This window comes from Aspergillus aculeatus, assembly GCF_001890905.1.
Source record: "Aspergillus aculeatus ATCC 16872 unplaced genomic scaffold ASPACscaffold_15, whole genome shotgun sequence".
NCBI classification, from domain to species: Eukaryota; Fungi; Ascomycota; class Eurotiomycetes; order Eurotiales; family Aspergillaceae; genus Aspergillus; species Aspergillus aculeatus.
This window is the reverse complement of record NW_017962990.1, coordinates 405,631-422,099: the sequence shown is the minus strand read 5'-3', so window position 1 is coordinate 422,099 and position 16,469 is coordinate 405,631. Positions and strand designations below refer to the sequence as shown.

At 54.3% G+C, this 16,469-nt stretch overlaps 6 protein-coding genes across 6 annotated transcripts; 5 read left to right on the top strand and 1 right to left on the bottom strand.

The window, feature by feature from the left end:
• Nucleotides 1–3,512: 3,512 nt before the first annotated feature.
• On the top strand, nt 3,513–5,403 carry ASPACDRAFT_54208 (uncharacterized protein; the record flags this gene model as incomplete). Its single annotated transcript, XM_020202849.1, has 2 exons — nt 3,513–5,329; nt 5,364–5,403. 2 exons carry the CDS (start codon nt 3,513–3,515, stop codon nt 5,401–5,403), a joined length of 1,857 nt encoding a protein of 618 aa, XP_020053163.1.
• Nucleotides 5,404–6,185: 782 nt separating this feature from the next.
• On the top strand, nt 6,186–8,367 carry cp1 (putative carboxypeptidase S1). Its single transcript, XM_020198818.1, has 2 exons — nt 6,186–6,469; nt 6,528–8,367. Exons 1-2 carry the CDS (start codon nt 6,332–6,334, stop codon nt 8,208–8,210), a joined length of 1,821 nt encoding a protein of 606 aa, XP_020053162.1. The 5' UTR covers nt 6,186–6,331; the 3' UTR covers nt 8,211–8,367.
• An 850-nt stretch (nt 8,368–9,217) lies between these two features.
• On the top strand, nt 9,218–10,592 carry ASPACDRAFT_124745 (putative DnaJ domain protein Psi). Its single transcript, XM_020196747.1, has 3 exons — nt 9,218–9,395; nt 9,459–10,138; nt 10,197–10,592. Exons 1-3 carry the CDS (start codon nt 9,248–9,250, stop codon nt 10,491–10,493), a joined length of 1,125 nt encoding a protein of 374 aa, XP_020053161.1. The 5' UTR covers nt 9,218–9,247; the 3' UTR covers nt 10,494–10,592.
• A 538-nt stretch (nt 10,593–11,130) lies between these two features.
• ASPACDRAFT_15112 (uncharacterized protein) lies at nt 11,131–13,102 on the top strand (the record flags this gene model as incomplete). Its single annotated transcript, XM_020197145.1, has 5 exons — nt 11,131–11,301; nt 11,386–11,588; nt 11,712–11,739; nt 11,878–12,271; nt 12,336–13,102. Coding segments are annotated over 5 exons (1,563 nt in total), but the record flags the coding sequence as incomplete, so codon positions are not given.
• A 110-nt stretch (nt 13,103–13,212) lies between these two features.
• On the bottom strand, nt 13,213–15,048 carry ASPACDRAFT_1882650 (putative C6 transcription factor; the record flags this gene model as incomplete). The annotated part of the gene is made up of 2 exons (XM_020198291.1): nt 13,213–13,216; nt 13,277–15,048. 2 exons carry the CDS (start codon nt 15,046–15,048, stop codon nt 13,213–13,215), a joined length of 1,776 nt encoding a protein of 591 aa, XP_020053159.1.
• A 1,024-nt stretch (nt 15,049–16,072) lies between these two features.
• ASPACDRAFT_15257 (uncharacterized protein) lies at nt 16,073–16,465 on the top strand (the record flags this gene model as incomplete). The annotated part of the gene is made up of 1 exon (XM_020197147.1): nt 16,073–16,465. A coding segment is annotated over one exon (393 nt), but the record flags the coding sequence as incomplete, so codon positions are not given.
• Nucleotides 16,466–16,469: the final 4 nt, after the last annotated feature.

Genomic DNA, 16,469 nt, shown 5'->3' with positions numbered 1-16,469 from the left:
ATAGTTTTAGGGTTCATCCCGAATGTGTCTATCTTCGATATATCCCTACCAATCGAATGGAAGCAGATCCAGAGAAAGCGCAGAGTTTGAGACTTGCGAATAGCTGCAAGATCGATCCTCTTCTGCACATGGACACACACCCACACACACCTCCAATTACATAGTCCCATCATTACAAGCCGCAATAACCGCAAACTGCAATTCCTCGTGCTGGGCCCCAACTCTCACCTCCACCGGAACTCTCAATGGTCTAATAGACAGATGTGATGTGTATGATTATTCTTATACATAGTATGTCCCCTCGTTCCAGTGGCAAAGATGATTGATGGAGTGACAAAAGTCAAATTTCGATGGGCATGTGTGGGAGAACATCATGCGGCCGGACCCCTTTCTGGCCATCACGGGGCAAAGGAAAACGAATTGCGTGAGTGATGAAAAGCTGAATCGAAGATTTAGCTAGCTAAATCTGATATGTCGAGTTTTTTTCCGGGTTCTTGTTCTGTTTTCCCAACTCGGAGGGGCGGAGCTTAATTATCTACTTTTGTTCGGTCTTTGGTTTGGGGGCAAGAAGAGTGGAGGGCAGAAAAGAGGATGGTAGATCTGGATAGAGTCTTGGAATGAAGGACACGAAACAGGTGGAAACACTTCGGAGGGTGAGGATCTGGGGCTAGACCTTTTGTCGCTGGTTTGGGTTCCTTTGTTGTTGAAGATGAGGTGCCGCCACTGTCATCATGTCAACGCTCGTCAGGTTTTTCTTGTTGATGTTAAAATAGAACCTGTCTTCGAGAGGAGAAACTGGATTCGGGGGTTTGAGGGGAGGGTCAACATCCCCCGAGCAAATCGGACAGAAAAATTGATGCAGCAGTTGGGAAACTAAAAGTCCCCGGGAGAGGAGCAGAACTGGAAACTATCGACGGGCTTATGTGTACGGACGGTGGACCACTGTCACCGGATCTGGAATGGGGGGGATTGGACCTGTCATGGAAACCAGAGAGCAGGAAGGGAGGAGGGAGGATAAGGTACGTACAGGAAAAGGGAAAAAAATGCGAGGGTTGGGCTGAGAGTGAGTTGCAGATGGATGAGTGGGTTGGGATGGATGAATAGATGCATATACTATAACCTAAGCTGGACCCTCACCACTACAAGGGGGAGGGGAGGTAGGAAGTATAGAGACAAGGTCGAAGAAGCAAAACAAATAACCCTCTCTGGGTCCTTTTGAGGGTAATTCACCTAGGCGACTCGAGGAAGAATAAAGCCGTTGTCGCAAGGGGGGGGGAGGAGAGGGCGAGGGAGAGAGCTGAATTAGGGGAGAATTAAAGGTCTAGAGGCTGAAGGCTGGGGTTGGCTCACACTCTTCTCTACAAAGTAACCGCTATTGGACCTGTCAGATGCCCGTTCGCAGCGCGCGCGCGGGTTTGGATACATCGACATCGCATCCGAATGCAGGGATGGAGAATATTGAGAGGATTGTACTGTACTCTGTACTCCGCACAAAGAAAGACTGGTGGCCAAAAAAAAAATAGTTTCTAGTGTTTGGTTGAAGAAAAAGACATTATCCGAGTTTCAGGACGATTCTGAAAATTCCAAGGGTAACTACTAATCCAGTTGGAACAACTATAGCCGAAGGGCAGGCAGAAGGAAGGAAAAGAGGGTCAGGTTCAGGGACCCTCTTTTTTTCTCTCTTTCCCCTCGGGTAGACTAGACTACGGTACGTAGTCGATGACGATGCGATCTGATCAGCATGCAATTTCTGACTGTCTGGACCTCCGGTTGTAGGGCATGGTTTAGTTTCGGGGAGAGGTGGATTACTCCAGGCAAGACAATGAATTGTATGATTCTATGGGTCTGAGGATGGCGTGGTTCCTAAGTGAAAACAACACCAACAATAACAACATCTTTATCAAAATGAGAAAGAATGAGAAGCTGGAATGCATAGGAAATGAAATGGAAATCGAAGATGTCTGTGCTGGCCGCGATAAAGCCGAGCGACTGGGGCTGCTGCTGGCTGGGGCTTATCGGCCGGTCATGCAGCCAGTGATGCAGTGATGCAGTGATGATGTCTTTTCCTCTTTTTGCTTTCTTCATCTTCTTCCACTTTCTTTCAACAACTCACTCCTCATCTTCATCATCTTCTTCTTCCTCCGGCTGTTTCCTCCTCATGATGCTTCGTCATCTGCCTCTTTTCCCTTTCCCCTTGGTAAGCAGCTAGCTTTCTGTATATCCGGAACCAGCCACGGCGCCACTTTCATGTTTTCCAACCATGCCCTTTCGACCCAGCCGTGCTGAACTGATGGTGGTGCCTGGCCATTAGTGGACTTCACTCAGTATTCTGTAGTTACCGGCACTCACGACTCCTCTGTAATTTTTTTTTATTCCCTTCTCTTTGCCAGCTGCAGCTGCATCTATACCAATTGGTTTTAGCTCTCTTACTTCTTACTTCCTCCCTTCTCCCTCCACTTCCTACTCTGTAAACTGCATTGCTTGTTAGGACTATTGTTTTTATTTTATCTTATTTTACTTTTTTCTTTTTCTTGCTTGATTTTTTCTTCCTCTTTCCCTCCTTTCTTCAACCCCCCAGCGACTGCATCCATCTGCCTGGTCGTACATCTTCTAGCCTAGCTCATCTGACCGAACCGGACGGGTTTCGACACAGTCGATCATCACCTGCCGACTGAGTTTACTTACTATATATCTTTGCCTCCAAATCCTACTCTTCCCCTCTTTCCCCCTCATTTCCTGTGCAGGATACAGTCTACATACTTACTCCCTTTCACTGGATTTTGACTCTGCATCAACTCTCCTGTCTCCTGTCTCCTGTCTCTTGTCACCTGTTGGCCTTACCTGCACTACCAGGCCTTACAAATCCAATCGCATTGAATTGCTTACTACCCAACGTTGCCCGGCCCGTTTTGCCCTGGTAAGCAGTTCCTCCCCCGTCCGTTCCGTGGTTCCCCTCTTAGAGACTCTCGTATGCTGCCAGCCCTTGCCACTGGATCACCGGCTCTCTCGGTCTGGATCTGAGCGGATCTCACGGACATTTCCGTCAGTCAGTCGTCGCTGATGAGTTTTAATCCGATGATGACCATAAACTGTGCCCCCCTTCCCCTCCTCCTCCCAACCAAAAGTTTCTCCGCATTATTGCTTGCTTGCTTGCCATGCTTGCCAACTCCATTCTTCTTCCGCCAGCTAATTTCCTTTGCGCCGCCTCTAGATAGTTCCTGGCATTCCTCAGACCCGCATTCCTCGGTTGTGTCAGCGACCATCGATAACTAACCGTTTGCTATTGTGCTGCATACATTCTCGAGTTACATTGGGGAAATTAAACGGCAACACATGTTTATTGCGCCCGCCGTCTTCGTCCATCTACCATTGCGCTTGTGGTTATAGACGTGCGCTCCTACCTTGCATCCCTTCCTGGTCGCCCACTCCCCTCACCCAGGACTGAGTCCTGCTCTACTACCAGTTGCTGTGCGTCCGGCGATCCAAGTGGCAGTCGCCGTTGAGTCGCCACAATGCCTTCGACTTTTTGGGAGCGGACAAAAGGGACGTCTAAGAAAGGATTCGACAAGGCATGGCACACCCTCGACAAACTGGGGGATCCCGTCAATCGACTCTCCAATCGAGTCGGCGCAGAGGCCTTTTGGCCCATGGCCATTGACAAAGAGAGCGACAAGGCAGCGCGCATTTTACGAAGCTTCTGCAAGGATGGCTTTTACAGCGAGGAGGATGCAGATCGCCAGAGTACCGACAGCGCAGTCAACCCAACGACTGGCAAGATCGACCGTCCCAAAGGCAAACAACGAGTCCTCAAGAAAATCCCTTCAAGGGTCATCCAGCAGGCCAAAGGCCTCGCCATCTTCACCACCATGCGCACCGGTCTCTGGCTAAGCGGCTCAGGCGGAAGCGGTGTTCTTCTGGCACGGATACCTGAAACAGGCGAGTGGAGTCCTCCGTCGGGCATCATGCTGCATACCGCGGGTATTGGGTTCCTAGCCGGGGTCGATATATATGACTGTGTGGTCGTCATCAATACATACGAAGCGCTAGAAGCATTCAAGAAAGTTCGCTGCACCCTCGGTGGAGAAGTAAGCGCCTCTGCCGGTCCTGTTGGCATGGGTGGTGTTTTGGAATCCGAAGTCCACAAGCGACAAGCCCCGATTTGGACCTACATGAAAAGTCGGGGGTTGTATGCAGGTGTTCAGGTTGACGGAACGATCATCATCGAGCGAAGCGATGAAAACGAGCGATTCTACGGCGAGCGCATATCAGTGACGGATATCTTGGCTGGCAAGGCCAAGAACCCTCCTGCATCAATTCAAACCCTGATGCAAACTATTAAGGCCGCCCAAGGAGATGCTAATGTGGATGAAGCTCTCTTGCCACCTCCAGGGGAGGCTCCCGGTGATGTCGAACTTGGCCCTGCGATCGGTTCCTTTGGTGTACCTGATCCAGAGGATCCCGACCCGTTTGGTGTCAAGGCGTTAGAAGCGGAAGGTCTTTTCATTCGCGAGGCTGGTTCGCGAAGCAGACCGTCGCAGGAGGCATTCGAGTTCAAACCCGCCCCAAGCAGTCCTATTTATGCCACATTCCGCCGCAGTCTCGATAGTTCACCCCGCAGCAGCTGGCGCGCGAGTGTGCAGAGCTATGCCAGCATGGATCGAGGGACCCAGACGGATGATGGTCCGGCTACAGCGCCGCCTTCTGTCAGTCGCGCCTCTTCTCGAAGTTATCGAGACCACGAGGAGTCTCGTCTGGGTGCTGTTATCCCCGAGCATGGCGAGTATCATGTTCCCACGGACGCTCCGGTCGCTGCCGATGTCGAAGACGACTTGGTGGACGATGACGATCTAGAGGTGCACGAAGTCAGCAGTGCAACTGTTTCCAAGCGAGAAAGTATCGCCCATTCCCCCGTTTCCATCGAAGACTCAACAATGCCTTCTGAACTTCGACGTTACTCACCCACGTTCACACGTGCCCGTTTGGTGACAATTCCCAAGCGTGTCCCACCTGCGCTTCCACCTCGCCACCCTTCGCGTACTCCTGGTTCAATCTCGACTTCGACCCCCACTTCGCCGACCTCACTCTCCCGCTCTCACAGTCGTCGCCGGTCGGTGGCGTCGAGCCCTGGACGCTCTGGAATGATTGGCCTCACCGAACTACCCCTGCACTCCCTGTCTGACGACTCGCTCAGTGACTCCTCGTCCAACGCAGCAGCAGAGTCGTACAACAAGACATCACCTGACCGGGAGGATTTCCACTCCGTGTCCAGCCTCCACGACTCGGATGCCGCTTCGGAAAAGGAAGCTAGCATCAAGGAGATCGATGCGAGGTCTGACTTGCAAGTTATTGCTGCCAACGACAAGGCTGAACTTGCAAAACCACTTTCTTCCGATGCAGATGTGAAGGCCGCAGCAGCGGCATCTCCCCACCTTGCATAAAGATACGTCACAATCTTGCTTTCATCAGCGTTTCACTTTAAAAAGACTTTGCTTTCGTCTGTATATATATATCCTTCAGGCACATGCTTGGGACGGTGGTCCTCTCATATATGACACTGATTGACCTGCAAGGCACCCAATACCGGTCCTCGCGATCTTTCTATGTCTGTGACTTTATTTATGCCCTTCGATGTCAATTTTACAGCGTGTTTGGTGTTGATGGACTGGCCATGGGATACCTGGGCGTCTTGGCTTTTTTTCTGGTGAATGGAATCAGGATTTAGGCTGGAAGCCATTGATTGCTCTGGGAAGGATAGCCAGCGCTGGGACTTGGCGCTTGTGCTGATTTGGATATTCTTCTTTTTTCATCTCCCTTGATAACTCCTTTTTTCTGCTTATCATTTTATTATATCCCATGAGTTCACTCTTCTCAAATGTTACTTCTTGTCATCTACTATGCCTCTGGATAGCCTATCTATACCACGGTATGATTTTTACTTTGACCTGAGACCCATTCTTTGACGGTGTGCCTGGAGCCTCACTTCAACACAAACACACCTTGTAGGAAACAAGTAAACACGAAAACTTTCATCGGCCAATTCATCAAGCAACGTTCTTCAGAAACCTGTAGCAGGCGGCAATCAACAGTCAGCGGCTGACGGCGGAGAGATCCGACCGCCACTTACTGGCACTGCAGGATTACAGGCAACACTAAACCGGTCTTTTATCTCTCACTTGATTTGGCTAAGCACTGCAGCTAAGGTACCTACTAATCAACCATCAATCTATTCATTTGGAGCTAAAAAATTGCACCATCCCCATGGACCCTTATAAGAAGCTGCCTGCTGGTCAATTGGACCTTCTGCTCCCCCCAAAGTCTCCAGCTGCTCCCAATGCCTTCTCTTCATGCTGTGGTGGTGGGCTCCGCCCTCGTCTGTGCTGCCGCCGGCCAGTTCTTCCCTCCTAAGCCTGAAGGCGTCACGGTCATCGATTCAAAGCAATATGAAGGTGTCCAAATCTCCTACAAAGATGTATGCTCCCAATTAAACGCAAGGTGAGCGTCAAGCCCCGTGCTAACCTGTTTGCCAGCCTGGAATCTGTGAAACTACGCCTGGGGTCAAATCGTACTCCGGCTATGTCCACCTTCCCCCGGGCACCCTCAATGAGCTAGGGGTGGACCAGCAATACCCCATTAACACCTACTTCTGGTTCTTCGAATCGCGGAACAACCCTGCCAACGCGCCTCTTTCGATTTGGATGAGCGGTGGTCCTGGCGGGTCGTCCATCATTGGGTTGCTGCAGGAGAACGGGCCGTGTGTTGTCAACAAGGATTCCAATTCTACGGAGATCAACCCTTGGTCATGGAACAACTATGCCAACATGCTCTACATTGACCAGCCGGTTCATACCGGGTTTAGCTATGATGTGGCCGTCAATGGCACCTTTGATGCCCTCACCGGTGACTGGGATATCTCTGGCTTGGAGGCTGGCATCCCGGAGCAGAATAATACCTTTTACGTGGGCACGTTCCCCAGCATGAACAACCAGACCACGATTAATGGGACTGTGAATGCCGCCCGTGCCCTGTGGGTGTTTGCCCAGACTTGGTTCTCGGAATTCCCCGAGTACAAGCCCCATGATGACCGCGTCAGCATCTGGACCGAGTCATATGGAGGACGCTACGGCCCGGCCTTTGCAGCGTTCTTCCAAGATCAGAATAACCGAATCGCTAAAAACACCCTGTCTGGCCATCCAATCCACCTCGACACTCTTGGCATCATCAACGGCTGCATCGACCTGCTTGTCCAAGCGCCGAGCTTCCCCGAAATCGCCTACAACAACACCTACGGCATCCAAGCACTCAACCAGACCATCTACGAGGCTGCCATTCAGGCCTGGAGTGGACCGGGCGGTTGCAAGGACAAGATCATCGAGTGCCGTGCGGTAGGCGCCGAGGGGGATCCGGAGATGCACGGCAACAACCAGACCGTCAACCGGGTCTGCCAGGATGCGGACGCCTACTGCATCGATGAAGTCAAGGGCGTCTTCAAGAAATACTCCGACCGCGGCTACTACGACTTTGCGCATTCGGCCCAGGACCCCTTCCCGGAGCCGTATTTCATCGGGTACCTGAACCAGCACTGGGTGCAGGCCGCGCTGGGGGTGCCGGTCAACTATACCCGCTCGGCGGAGAGCATCTGGGAGGCGTTCCGGTCGACGGGCGACTACCCGCGCTCGGACCGCCGCGGCCTGATCGAGGATCTCGGCTACGTGCTGGACTCCGGCGTCAAGGTGGCCCTGGTCTACGGGGACCGGGATTTTGCCTGCCCCTGGACCGGCGGCGAGGCCGTCAGCAAGCTGGTCGAGTACGCCGGGGCGGCGCAGTTCCGGTCCGCGGGCTATGCGGAGTTGCGGACCAACTCCTCGTACGTGGGTGGCATGGTGCGCCAGTCGGGGAACTTTTCGTACACGCGGGTCTATCAGGCGGGCCACGAGGTCCCCGCCTACCAGCCCCAGACGGCGTATGAGATCTTCCACCGGGCGCTGTTCAATCGGGATCTGGCGACGGGGAAGATCTCCACGGTGAAGCACCCGGATTACCAGAGCCAGGGGCCGGAGTCGACGTGGAGCATCAAGAATGTGGCGCCCGAGATTCCGGAGCCCGTGTGCTACGTGCTGGCTTTGCAGGAGACCTGTACGGAAGAGCAAATTGAGAGCGTGGTTAATGGATCCGCGGTGATCAAGGACTACCTGGTGGTGGGGAGAAAGTGATTCGAGGGGATATCACCGAATTGGTGGGTATTTGTAGCATGAAACAAGGTAGTCAGTCTAGAGTATGGTTTCTTGAAGACCGTCGAATATCTATCTAATAACTACACAGTATTAGCAAACTGAATGTAGTCAGATTATATGGAACTTGGTGACTGCACAAAACTTCAATCTTATGTACACATAAAGGTAGTGGATCACCAGCTGCCCGTTCCCCGCACTAGCCCGAACAGGCAGGTCGCCAGCTGACAGGACACTTTCTATACTTGGGCTGAAGTCCAGATGGATCAACTTTCCACTTTCTCGCCTCAGTCTCCATTTTTCCCTCCCTTGACAGCTAGAGTTCTCTGGAACCACCATTCAGCTAGAGTCGACAATTTGCCTGTTGCTAGCCTTGCGATCCCTAGCCCCGGATTTCAGTATCCAGTCTCTTTGCCCATGTCAATGCCTGGGAAATCGAACCTTCTCGAACCTTCTCTTGGCCCGGCCAGCGGGGAGACAGCGTCACACGTCACCGCAGGGCTCACCTGAGGTGAACGGAAAGCCCGCCAACACTACTGCATAAGACTTCCACCGTTTGTCCCCCTCCTACCCAACGACACAACTGGCTTTCGTCTACTGTCCTGAACACGAAAACATCACCTCGATCACTCGCTCTTCCGCTTCTCTTTCCCCCCCCTGCATCTTCCTTATCTCTCTACTCCCGAAAGTTCCGCGCTACCTCACTCTAGACGGTGGTGGTCAGTGGGCAGTGTGATCCTGTGAATCTTCTACGTCATTCGAGATCGTACTTCCTTCCCCGCCCGGTTTCGACCTGCCATCATTCCCCCAACGCACGCCCCGACCGGTGGTGTGATCCTCCCTCCTCGTCGATTGCTTATATTGGAGGCATCGAGTTGCTCCAATTAGCGTTCTTCAGTACCTGACAACACCTGCGAACCCTTTCGTTTACACATTTGACCTGCATTTCCACCTTTTCGTCCGTCAACAACAACACCATCAACAACAACACACACACACACACACACACACACACCACAATGGTGGCTGAAACAAAGCTTTATGACGCCCTGTCGATCAAGCCGGATGCTTCACAAGATGAAATCAAGAAGGCGTATCGCAAGGCTGCCTTGAAGTACCACCCGGATAAGAACAAGGACAACCCGGCTGCGTCGGAGAAGTTCAAAGGTATGCTTCACCATTTTTTCGTTCTCATTTGTCCAGTGCACAGCTAACCTAGACTGTTGACAGAGGTCTCACAAGCATATGAAGTTCTTTCTGACCCCGAGAAACGCAAAGTCTACGATCAATTCGGTCTGGAATACCTCATGCGCGGTGGCCCGCCCCCGACGAGTGGCGATGCCGATGGCGGTGCCAACCCCTTCGCCGGAGGGATGCCTGGCGGTTTCTCGTTCGGTGGCATGCCTGGAGGCGGAGGAGGCGGTACCCGTACGTTCCACTTCTCGACTGGACCCGGTGGAAGCAGCGGATTCCGGTTCAGCAATGCGGATGACATCTTCCGGAATTTCGCCAAAGCCAGCGGCGGCATGGGCGGCATGGGCGGCGGCGGCGGCATGGATGAAGACGACCTCTTTTCGATGCTCGGTGGCGGCTTAGGTGGTGGCCGGGGGTTCCGGACCAACCGCGGGTCGACCGGCTTCAAGCAGTCTGCGCGTGCCCCGACGCCGGAGCCCACCGTCATGGAGAAGGAGCTGCCGCTGACGCTGGAGGAGATCATGAAGGGCGTGACGAAGAAGGTGACGGTCAAGAGCAAGACGTTTGATCCGGCGACCGGCAAACGCACCGTGCAGGATGTCACGCTGGAAGCGAAGATCAAGCCTGGTTTACGCACGGGATCGAAGCTCAAGTACCGTGGCGTGGGAGACCAGGAAGAGGGTGGAAAACAGGATGTGCATCTGATTGTCACTGAGGTAGGTTTCTTGTCCTGTCCTACGGATCTTGGCAGTGATTTACTAACGGTCGCTGCAGAAAGAACATCCCAACTTCAAACGCCAAGGCGACCACCTCATCACAACGGTCGAATTAAGTCTGAAAGAGGCCCTCACCGGCTGGGAACGTATTGTCCGCACGATCGACGGCAAGTCCATCAAAGTTTCCAAGCCGGGTCCCACGCAACCGGGATACGAGGAACGGTATCCGGGCCTGGGTATGACCGTTTCGAAGAAACCGAGCGAGCGGGGTGACCTGATCATTCGGGTCAATGTGCGGTTCCCTGCTAGCCTGACTGCGGCCCAGAAGGAGGTGCTGCGGGACGTTCTTCCTTGATTGATTTCGTGCAATATTCCCATCATAGTATTGTTACTGCTTTTGATGTTTTTTTCTAATTACCAGGGATCGAATTAGCATAGTTGGCGTTTGGGCGTGAGCGGCTGGATCGCTGAGGATGATGGAACGATGATGATTGATGACGGGAGGATAGTTTAGATTCGAATATACTTCGAATAAAAGTAATTCCTAAGTTGGTTCGGCTATAGTAGGTAGTAGGGTAATCGACATGAGTAACTGGTAACTATAACCCGGTAGACGTAGAGTACAGTACAGTACTCTGTCTGCAGTCCAGTGGAGAGAGCTCTAGCAACAGTACGTCCTTATCGATACCTAGTAACCTCCGATAACGATAACACCCGATAAGATAAACCACGCGACCAATCCCCAGGCCAGCAGACCGCCAACCCCAAGGTCAACATCCAAGCTTAGCTTAAGCTCCAGCTCCCAACGCCATCTCCATCTCCAGCTCCACCTGTTGAGCTCTCTCCACATCACCTTTGATTATCAATCTATCCAGCACCTGTCTTCAACCAATTCGCTCTATCAGTAATCATTTGCCGTCAGCCAAACAATAAACTATATCTCTTCAGACATCAACCCCCAATACCAACCAATCCTAAGGATGACCCCCCCCATCAAACGCAGAACAACCTACCTCCAAGACCCCTCCACCCCCTTCGACCCCTCCCAAGCCCGTCTCCTCCCCCAGGCCCTGGAGATCCGGAACTTACACAGCGCAAAGCAAGAACGGTGGACCGTGCCTGTTGAGGAGTTATTGGGCAGTGGTGATGGGTGGGATGCCGAGGTATGTTTCTCCCCCACGTTCCCCGCTGACCGGTTATCTTGAATATCTGGTAACGTATTTCTGTGGAAGTATCAGATCCGAGAGTTCTTGGGAAGTGGTGTGGAGCGGTTGAGTGTCAGGTGGGCCTCGGGGGATGCTGCTGCTGCTGCTGCTGGCGCCGGCGCTGGGGGGGCTGTCACACCCTTCGCGAGTCGGGTCTCCGGGGGGTTGCATGTTTTCTTGAGGCCGGGGAGGGGGGATAAGGGGGATGAGGGGGAGGGGAAAGAGAGTGTTGAGGGGGAGAGGAGGTGAGTTTTTTTTTCCCCTTCTTGCTGTGTTCTATCTTGGGTTGGGGTTGGGGTTGGGTTTTGGGGTCTGGGTTTGGGGGATACTACGAGCTTATGCTAATGGGTTTGGGTTTGGGGTGCCAGCGATGCGGTGTGTCGGGTTTTGAGGAGTGTGTTTGGGTCGGAGGTTAAGAAGTGTGAGAATTACGAGGTATGTTTTCCCAATTTCTCTTAGTGGATTGGTGGGTGGTTGGGCTATACGGCATGGAGGCTAATCTTTTCTTGCTTTTTGCTTTTTATCTCTGGCTAGAAATCTTTCACTTGGTCCGATGCATTGTCTGAGTATCAGTTTTATTCGCCTTTGGGGTCGTTGGAGGGGTTGGTGGGTTTCTTTCGGGAGAAGGTCTGTACAGTGACAGGGAAGGAGGGAGCTGAGGCGGAGCGGTGTCGTCGACAGGCCCGGGAGTTGCTCGCTGCTGACTCGGTGGATCTCGCCTACGATTCGGGATCGCGCAATTTAGTGGTGTCCGCGTTCTGGGCGGATGCGCCGGGGGGCGAGGGGTGGACGGAGGATCTCCACGCTCCGGCTGCTGGGTCCAAAGGGAAGACGGAGGTTGGGTTGCTGGGGGCGGAGAGGACGGCGGACCCTGAGGAGATCAAGATGGGTGGGCTGTTAGGGGTGGTTGGGGAGGATGAGAAGTTGAGTATGTTTGTTTGTCTTCAGAGAAAGAGCCACAGCAGCTGACTAGTGTGCCCCCCCGATTCTAGAGCCGACGTTGTTTTCCTTCTCTTCCAGACACCATGCCCTCCCTCGTGATGCCGTCTTCTCGGTGGCGTTCCCCCTGCCCACGGGCTTACATCCTACGATGACCATTTCCCTATCGCCCGCCGCGCTGCAACCCCCGGACGCAACCTGCGCCCTGCATACGTATCTCACGCTGCCGTCCTATCTCTTCGGCGACAAGTACCAGCTGGGCACCGAGGATCCGCTGTTCTTGGATTCGCACCACCTGGTCAAGTTGCTGTCCGTGACGGGCGAGACGGACCTCGAGGCGCCGGACTGGTCTGTGAGTCAGTGGGGTTCGAATTGGCTGCTCGAGGTGGCTACGCCCCCTGAGGTTCAGCCTTCCGAAGAATGGAACGTGACCATTCCGCTTCATTTGCGGTACTTGGCCCCCTCGGAAAGTGGTTATCGCTCGGTCGAGGTCCCCTGGCCGGTGATGTTCTGGGCGTGTGCCGCCAGTGAGGAGTCCAAGATGCATTTCAACCCCTTCGACCGTGTGAACCTCGGATGGGAGGGGCTTTTTGCGCCCCAGACCATATTCTACCAGGTGAATCCAGCTGCAGAACAGGGTCGGCTGGTCGAGGAGATCAGCGTGCCCGTGCTGAAGGAGAACGGCCTCTTCAACAGCAGGACCATCGAATTCGGCACAGTACTTGCCATTGTCCTGGGTTCGCTTTGGGTGCTGTGGAAACTCGGCGCCGTGATGCGGAGCTCTGGCGCCCGCACAAGGGTAGAGAGCCAGAAGAAGTCCCAGTGATTCGTTTGCCTTGCAGGAAACCCTAGCGCTCTTTCGAGAGATTATAACCGGTTGTATATCCATCATCGTTCTCAATTTGATCGCTTTATTTCTCCGTCCGGAATTCAGCTGGTAGAAACCGACCCGGCCCCGGGAGTCTCCGCCAAGGGCCCCGGCATATCGGTGTACATGAACCGTTCCATGTCGAAGTGCTGGAGACTCGGCATGTCAACTAGTAGATCACTCAGCCAGGAGAACCCTGGATAGTCGGCCAGCGAGTGGTGCGGCTCCGTAGTCGACGCAGTCTGTCCCGCCTCGATCTGCGATGTCGAGGCTGCCGAGTGCACGTGCAACACATCCTTGAGCACTTTGGTGTCCTCCTCCTTCTGCCGCTGGTGCAGGAGCATGAGCAGGTACGCCGTGCTGTAGGCCTCCCGCATGACCTCGGTATCGTACGCCGCCACGACCTCGCGGAGGGTGGACATGGCGTCGCCCAGCATCATCAGCGCCGCCCGGTTGTCGATGGCCAGCAGCGTACACACGACCTGGAACGGCACGTTGGCGGCCTGATGCCAGGGACAATTCGATGCCACCATCTCGCGCGCCGCGCGAAGGCCCTTCTCCGCGAGGGCCAGGACCCGATCGAGCAGTGCCCCGGAGATGATGCAGTTCAGGGCCCGGAGGCGACGGTAGATGCAGAGCATCAGATTACATTGAACCAGAGTCAGCGGGGGTTGGGTGAGCACCAGGTTGAGGACGTCCGTCAGCGCGGATTCCAGGGCGGGCGCGTCCTGCGTCTTGTTGGGGTCGAGGCTCTCGGACATTGGGAGCAGGCCGAAGATCTCCGTCGGATGGCTCGGCGAGCGGGGCGTCGGCGGCAGCGAGGTAGCGCCGTGCAGGACCACGCGCGAGCGCGCGAGCTCGAACGATATCCACACATTCAGATGACGGGCCATGCCGAAGAGCCGGCGGCGCAGTTCCGGGTCGCACGGTTCCACGGGTTGGCTGAGGGCGGTGGTGGTCGTGTCGCCGCCGCCGCCGCCGCCGCCGGGGAGTTCGAGGTGCAAGCCCGTCGCTTCGATGAGGTGCATCAGCGAGCAACTGGCCATCCAGGCTGCGTTCGGCGTGGCGGTCATGCGGAGGTAGGCTACACGTAGCACCCAGGCGGTAACCAGGTCCACGGACGGCGGCGCATCGGACACCATATGCTGCTCCAGCATCACCCGGGCGCTCTCCGCCAGTTGCAGCTCCGCCGGAGTGGCCGTCCGCTGTGAGAACAGGCAGCCGAACGCCCCGACGCCGCACAGGACCGCGTCGAACGCGCCGTAGGCGAGGGCGGACTCGGCCGTCGCCGGGAGCCACCGTCGGCTCAGGTTGCGCAGCAGGTCGTCGCGCTCGATGAAGCTGTAGCACGGGTCGACCTTCTCGAAGAACACGGCCACCAGCGTACGCAACTCATCTTGCGAGATCTGATCCACAATGGGCAGGGGTTTGACGGCGGAGAATGATGCAGCAGCCGCAGGCATGGTCGCGGCCGGGGATGGGGAAGGGTGCCGGGCGCCCATGTTCCAGGCGAAGAGATGCAGTTTGGGCGCGTTGGTCGGGTCGATCTTGAGGCCGAGGCGTCTGGCGAACGCAGCGCCGGAGTTGGCGTCCAGCGAGTTGAGCCGCGCTGCGGTCTCATCGGGCGATGGTTTTGAGGACGATTCCACTGACCGGCTGCTGGCGGCGAGGCTACCACCTAACCCATCCGGCGTGAGGCTGGGAAGTCCCCCCAGGAACGGGGTGGACTGCAACTGGAACAGGCGCACGTCTCGCTTCTTGCGCGACTCCAGGTCATAGTGGCAATCTACCCCGAATTGGACGCAGGTTGAACAGGGCTGGTCCCCGGTGCATTTGCGCTTGCGCGATTGGCACGAGGTGCAGGCCACTCGCGAGCGCTTTCTCGGGGGTTCGGTCATGACGGGTGTCTGGATGGTGCATATTTCAGCAGGCTTGATGTGGTTACCGGATCATTCGGAGATGTTGTGCTTGTACAGTCAGGAATGGATGGCTGGCGTTATTTGGGAAATGAAGTGGAGGGGTCCAAGCGAATCGTCGAACTACACGAGGAGAAGAACATGTGATGTTGTTGTGGTGGTGGTGGTGGTGGTCTTGCATAGCTGAGTCAGCGGTGTGTGCTGCTGCATAAACTATCTCTATCTCTCTCTACCTTAGCAGTCTAGCTTCTTGGCTACAGTGGGCAAGATAACGCTCGAGGATTATGGTGAAGGAAGTTCATTCCCTCATAAACATGCTGGGCCTGTCGTCCACAGTATTATTGTCTACATTTCCGACAAGTTGACAACTGACAGAATTGTGTGACTTCTATCATCGGTGAGAAAAGCATCCTCTCCTGGCCAATTGAACCAACGGACCCTGGCATTGATTCAGGTCGAAGTTTCGCATGGGAAAAAGTTTGCCAACTTGCATTGCAGTTGACTGCAGTTGACAACTGCGGTGAAGAAGTCGAGTTGATATCAAGGATGTGATCTATCGAATTGTTGAGGATCCCCTGCATGTGTGGAAAGCAGCGATTCGGGCAAGATCATCGGAGATCCAGCCTGCATCCGGAAGCCTTTGCTCCCAGCCATTCATTCCACCCAACTGGTGGGTCTGGTGCTCCTGGAGGCGATAACTTACTGTCCATCCAGTCGATATTCCGAGGGCTAGGATCCTGTGCTTTTTGCAGCATGAATTATACCAGTACAGGACATATCCATCCTGAAGTCAATCGGGACTTCCCTACCGCTCTACGACGTATACACTCAACGAACACCCGGGGCATTAATCAGTGTGTCATTTGTCTTATCAGGGCCATTGATGGCTTCTGGGGTAACGTAATCGGTAAGCGAGCGGAACGCGCAAGCGAGTGGAACGCCCAACTCGTGACTTCCGCATTCCACCAAAACATGAGGCTTTTGATCAACGAAATCAACCACCAAAATGGCTATATCGTCAAAAGAACGTAAGGAACAAGAAGGCAGGATCCTCTTAGCCATTGAGGCTTTAAAGAATGATCAAATTCCGTCATTGCGAGAAGCAGCGCGCGTTTTCAACGTTCCGCAAACCACCCTCTGGAACCGCGTTAAAGGAGTCAAATCACGAAGCGATATACATGTCGTTTCGTGTAAATTGACTCTTGCAGAGGAGGAGACGTTAGAACAGTGGATTCTCTCCTTGGATAAGCGAGGGCTTCCCCCCAGGCCTTCCCATGTTCGTGAAATGGCGTCTATATTGATCCGGAAACGAGGAGCCTCGCCGGAGGCATCGGATGAGGCTTTAGTAGGGCAAAAATGGGTATACAACTTTATTAAACGCCATGACTCTTTAAAGACATGTT